Source organism: Cavia porcellus, unplaced genomic scaffold (assembly GCF_034190915.1).
Source record: "Cavia porcellus strain 051 isolate PalLab524CR breed Dunkin Hartley unplaced genomic scaffold, mCavPor4.1 scaffold_1, whole genome shotgun sequence".
NCBI lineage: Eukaryota > Metazoa > Chordata > Mammalia > Rodentia > Caviidae > Cavia > Cavia porcellus.
In genome coordinates, this window is record NW_026947484.1 from 236,622,494 (window position 1) to 236,628,493 (window position 6,000).

At 56.9% G+C, this 6,000-nt stretch overlaps 1 protein-coding gene across 7 annotated transcripts in view; it reads left to right on the plus strand.

Annotated features, from left to right (window-relative positions):
* Itsn2 (intersectin 2) overlaps window positions 1-5,380 on the plus strand; it is a 142,926-nt gene extending 137,546 nt beyond the window's left edge. For 6 of the 7 annotated variants that reach the window (XM_063231582.1, XM_063231593.1, XM_063231564.1 and 3 more), the window contains 6 exons: window positions 123-338; window positions 769-890; window positions 1,563-1,645; window positions 3,098-3,181; window positions 3,575-3,748; window positions 4,524-5,380. In XM_063231582.1, coding sequence (XP_063087652.1) covers window positions 123-338; window positions 769-890; window positions 1,563-1,645; window positions 3,098-3,181; window positions 3,575-3,748; window positions 4,524-4,681 — 837 coding nt within the window. In that variant the 3' untranslated portion in view covers window positions 4,682-5,380. Of the gene's footprint in view, window positions 1-122; window positions 339-768; window positions 1,480-1,562; window positions 1,646-3,097; window positions 3,182-3,574; window positions 3,749-4,523 lie in introns of those variants that run through there. The other variant, XR_010041404.1, reaches the window with a different exon arrangement.
* Window positions 5,381-6,000: the final 620 nt, after the last annotated feature.

Consider the following 6,000-nt stretch of genomic DNA (forward strand, 5'->3'; position numbering starts at 1 on the left):
CCGTGTCCCCATCTACTAGATTCTGCCCTAGAATCCTCCGGCCTGCCCCCCTCCCCCGCCCCCCAAGAATGCTGAGAAGCGTGGGCTGGGACTTACGAGGTCACCTTTTCCTCCCCGTTCAGCAACTTATTTTCAACTCTCTCACCAACTGCCTGGGGCCCCGAAAGCTTCTGCACAGCGGCAAATTATACAAGACCAAGAGCAATAAGGAGCTGCACGGGTTTCTCTTCAACGACTTCCTGCTCCTCACCTACATGGTGAAGCAGTTTGCTGTGTCCTCTGGGTCCGAGAAGCTTTTCAGCTCCAAGTCCAACGCTCAGTTCCGAATGTACAAAACAGTGAGTCCCGCCAGCCCAGCCGAGGCTCCTCCCCCGGGCCTGGCCGTCCCCTGGACACCACAGCTGTCCCCGGGGGCTCGTGCTCCCTTTGCCACGCTCCCTGGGAGGGTGCCCGGTGCGCTGGTGGCAGCAGGACCAGCCTTGGGCTTGGGCTTCTCTTGGCAGTCGTGGCACCTGGTCCCCCTGTGCCCACACCCAGCATTGGGTCCTCTGTAACCCAGCCCGGCAGGACCCTGTGAGAGGACAGTCTGGCATACAGGCCGCCATAGAAACTGTTCTGCATCCCCAGCGCCTAGTCCACCCCGGGCTGACCTTTGCAGAAAGGAGACCCCAGACCAGTCCCTTCCCACTGCCGCACAACTCTCTGGATGTCAGCGGCGGGTAGAGGCTCCGGCCCGCCTCACAGCCTCTTTGACCCTGATTCTTTCAGCCCATTTTCCTGAACGAAGTCTTGGTGAAACTGCCCACTGACCCTTCCAGCGACGAGCCGGTCTTCCACATCTCCCACATTGACCGGGTCTACACCCTGCGAACAGACAACATCAACGAGCGGTCAGTCCTGACCACGCGTGGCCTGCCGTGGCATCTGGGAGAACCGGTCACCTCCCTCTGCCACAACCCATCTGGGCCCCCTCAGTCGCACTCACGCAGCGTCCGTCTCTGTCTCCTCCGCCCCAGCCCGCAGTGGCTTTGGCTTAGAGGCACATTTCCACCTGCAGGCCCTCCCCACTGCTCAGAGCTCCCCAGGGGCAGGCGGGTCCCATGCCTTGCACCCCAGCACAGTCCCCCAGGGCTGCGCACAGGCAGCGGTCCATGTCCTCTGCCCCCGCTGCTGGTGTCCGGGACCCTGCTAGGGCCACGCGGCCTCAGCCCTTCCGCAGCCCTGTGCTCCGCTGGCCATGCGCCCCTCCTGGGGCTCCCATAGGGGGCTCCTTTGCACATCCTCGGGGATCGCAGCCCTTGGTGCTGAGCTGTCATCCATGCCGTTAATGCACCTTCTGACTCCGGGTCCCCAGCACCTTGCAGGGACCTTGTGGGTTCCATAAGCGGTCAAGAACTGCGTTTAGAAATCCTCAGTTCATCCTCAACTCGCCGTCCAGGCTCCCGCTTGAACTGATGCTGACGCCTTGCTAGCGCTGAGGTTCTCGGAAGGGCGCGGGGCTGGGGGCGGAGGCGGAGCCGCAGTGCCGAGGGGGCCCCACACGCGCTCTGCTTCTCCTCCAGGACGGCCTGGGTCCAGAAGATCAAGGCGGCCTCCGAGCAGTACATCGACACCGAGAAGAAGAAACGCGAGAAGGCCTATCAAGGTGCCCGGGCCTCCTGGAGGGGTGGGGCAGCCGCGGGGCGCCGCGAGGGAGGGCTGCCCTCCGAAACCCTGCCCGGGTGTCAGGGCGGCGGGTGGCCCCCACACTGCCCAGAGACCCAGGGCACCGATCTGGCCGCACAGCCTGGCGCCGGCCCCTCCGCCACGCGGCTCCAAACCTCCAGGCACCCCTGGTGCAGCCGGACTCCAGCGCCCCGGCCTCCCTTCTCTGTCCTGCCTTCACCCCTGTGGGGCCCGCCTTGCTCACCAGCTCCGCTGCCCGGGCCAGGACACTGCCCTCCCCGCCCACAGTCTCTGCCCGCCCCGGGCATGGCAGGCGGCTGAAGGTCCTCCTGCCTTCTGGACCTGACCTACGTAAATCAGCTTTTGCTAACAGAATGTTATTCAGGATACTTTAAAAACCTGCTATTGAAAATCTACCATTGAATCATTTCATAATGAATATATGATCTCTTAATTGGTCAGAGGTATAAACTGGAGTTTCCCCCACAAGTTCTGCTTGCCATCATGAGTGTGCATGTTCCGCACTGTCCGTGTGGTCAGCTCCATAGACATTGATCGTCTACTTACTGCGTGCTGGGCTCAGTGCTTGGCACTGGGCCTAGAGAGACAAGTGAGGCCCAGGCCTGGCTTGAGGGAACCTGAGGGCTCGTTCAGAAACAGAGGTGGGCACAGGTGGGTCTGGACCAAGCCGCGCATAGCAGCTGTGCTGCTTGGAGCTGGATAAGTTCATAGCTCACCAAGCCCCTTTCCTTAACCTGCTTCCCTAACTTCACCTTGACCAAGTTAGTGTGAGCCTCTCTCTCATTTATGTCTCATTTATTTTTCAAATAAGATACAAATTTAAAAAAATATTACTTACATAAAAGTAGCATATGCCTAGCGCATTGTAAGTATCCTATCGGTATTATTTGCTATAAAGTGCTGATCATGCATCATTTTTTAAATACCAGTTGCTCAGCAACTGAGAGGTTCTTACAGTGATAAATAAAACTGTCCCTCAACTGCCTGGCTCCTGCCTGGCCCACGAGACTCATTAGAGGACATGTCAGGTCCTGCAGGGTGCAGGCTGCTCAGAAGTCAAGGGTGGGGGACACACAGGAGGGGGTGCCCTGGGCCCTGGCTGTGCGCTGGAGCTGGCCGACCATGGGCAGCGGTGGCAGGCAGGCCGCCTTAGCTGGGGGGCAGGCTGAGGAAAGGCACCGAGCAGCCAGATACAGGGCAGTTACAGCCAGTGCAGTAGCCAGCAAGGCTGTTGTGACTTCTCAGAACAGACCCTGAGAGCTGGGGGTGTGGCTTAGTGGTAGAGAGTGCTCTTAGCAGGCAGAAGGCATCAAACAAAAGAAGTACCAAGAGGGACTGTGAGGACCCCCAGTGCCACCCGGGCTGCCCGCAGTCTCAGAGGAGTTAACGTGACCGCCTTCCTCCACCTCAGCCCGCTCTCAGAAGACTTCTGGCATTGGGCGTCTGATGGTGCATGTCATTGAGGCCACAGAGTTAAAAGCCTGCAAACCAAATGGTAAGTACCCGCATCAGCAGATGGGGCGCTGGTGACACTCTGAATGCTGGAGGATGGGATGCGTTCTGGTGCCACTGAGATAGTGACAAGCCATTTTATCGGGTCAGCGTCCTCTCTCTGGTTCCCCCGGAGTGCTGGTGCCTCCCTAAGTGCTTCTTTGGGATCACTAAGTAGCTGGCACCAGCACTGGCCTGGCTCACAGGTGGGGAAGGCCTGGGGTTAGAACTTGAAGTTGCTCCCCGGTCACCCTGCCCCGCTGCAGGCAGGCAAATGTGGCTCCTGCTGCCGTGGCCCCTGGCCAAGCAGCGCAGTGGGACCTACCTCGCTCGGAGATGGCCCTATAAGTCATTTGTTTTTCCTACCGCGCTCTATCTCTGGCTTGTTTCTGCTCAGGAAAGAGCAATCCGTACTGCGAGGTCAGCATGGGCTCCCAGAGCTACACCACCAGAACTCTGCAGGACACCCTAAACCCCAAATGGAATTTCAACTGCCAGTTCTTCATCAAGGATCTGTACCAGGATGTGCTGTGCCTCACCATGTTTGACAGAGACCAGTTTTCTCCGGATGGTAAGTGTAGCTCGGGTAGGAGTCTTAAAGGTGTTCCCAGCTGACCAGGATCCACGGACTGGACCCAAGGTGCGTGGCCAGTGCACACCCTGCAACACCTGGGGGAAGGGGACCAGAGTGGCAGCACAGTGGTGCCAGCCGTAGATGTATTGCAGATCTTTGACCCCAGTACTGGGCTGAAAGAATAGAACCCTGGTCCCGGAAGAGACTGAAAGCCCACGCAGGCAGCCGCTCTGAGGCGGATCTGTGGTCACTGCAGACATCTACTCACAGGCCAGCCGTCATGAGCCAGAGGTCACCAGCTCTGGCTTGGGCGCCGTCTTAGTGACTTGTCCTGTTGCTGAGCCAGAATACCCAGCACCCGCAGCTAAGGAAGGAAGCTTTACTGTTGCTCGCGGTAGAGGTTTCGGTCCTAATGGGCTGGCTCCAGGGCAGGGTGGCGCAGCAAGGGGGGCGTCCCAGAGGAGAAACGGTCCATGGCAGGGCAGGCAGACGTGACACAGCAGCAGCCCTCTTTCTGCTCCCTCGGGCGGTGGCACTCACACCTGGGGGGGACCCTTGAATCCCAGCATACACCCTTAACCCAGGGTCACACGCCCCAGATGCAGCCACCCCTGAAAAGCCCCACCTGTGACCACATAAGGCTTTCGGGGGCATCTGGACACAGTCACCACAGACCTCTGTGAGTCCTGTTTCACCCGTTCCACCTGAGGTAGTTTTTATGCCTCTTTATGAAGGACAAAGACTTGACTCTCCTGTAATGCTTATTTACCAGATTTCCTGGGTCGTACTGAAATTCCACTGGCAAAAATCCGAACAGAACAGGAAAGCAAAGGCCCGACCACCCGCCGACTCCTGCTGCATGAGGTCGCCACTGGGGAGGTCTGGGTCCGATTTGACCTGCAGCTTTTTGAACAAAAACCTGTCCCGTAGCGGACTCAGGACTGCATGAGAGGATCTGCTCCCAGGGCTGGGCCGAGAGCATCGCGGGCTTCATCCATCACAAAGCCACACACCGGCCTGTATTGTGCTGCACACTAAATCGCTCGCAATCTATGCAAACACGATCCCTTCTAGAAACAACCCCAGCGCAGTGCCTTGTACTAGTGCTAACAGTTCCGCCGGTTTCGATGCCGGTTTCCATTTTCAGGGCTATAAAAGTATTATGTGGAAACGAGGCATCAGACCACCAGATATCACGGCCTGGCAGTGTGTCCACTGGGGACGGCTTGGTGACGCTGGAACCGTGTGGCCCACACCACGTGGCCCCTGCAGGTCACAGCACTCAGGAGGCAAAGGGTCGGGATGAAAGGCTGCGGCTCCAGCCGCCTGCTGGTGAATGGCGTCTACTTGTGCACTGAACACAACCAGAAACTTGATCACTGTATTCCTGACTAGGTTTTATCATTCTCTGCTAAGACAATAGAGTTTTAAATATAAGGGGAAGCTTGATGTACTTTAAATACTGTGAACTCTAATAATATGGAAAATATTTTTCAACTTTAATTTTCTGAACTATAAGTTATTTATGTAAATTCCTTGTTTTGCATAATTCATAGGACATGCACCTGGAAGCTTTATCATTGCCAATATGTACAGAAAGAGAATAAAGATATAAGTTTATGAATGTAACTTCTTTCAAAGCTTGATTTTCTTTCTTTGTGGAAGTTCTTAAAAGGCCACGTCAGAGGCTGCTCAGCAAAACCAAGTGTCCTTTCTGGTAGAATGGGGAGGACCCCGGAGAGGGCAGAAGAGCCAGAGACCCAGGGCCACAGCCTGGCTCTGCCATGACTTGCGCTGTGGCTTTGGAGATCTCCATCATGTTCCTGGAGCTCTGTTTTCTCCAGTGGCTGGAACGGGTCACTTCCGTGGGAGTCACACCGGTAAGCTGAGGCGCTGCTGGCTGAGCAGACTGGAAACTGCAGAAGTCACCCGGGAAAGAGGGCGACACCCAGCAGCCGGCCGCTCAGCAGCCCCTTCACCCTCCAGCACAGAGACCCGACTTTCATGCTGTCCCCCACTCCTCAGCCACACCAACTCCTGACTCGGCTGCTTGTTTGACTCCTCAGCTTTGGAGCATGAAGTTGTTTTGTCTTCTTATTTTGTTTTTTGACACAGGGTCTCCCATGTAACCCAGGCTGGTCTTGAACTGGCAGCAATCCTCTTGCCTCAGCCTCCTGAGCGCTGGAATTACAGGCATGCACCACCATGACACGCCCAGTCTGAGGTTTGTGGTGCTATGGCTTGAACCC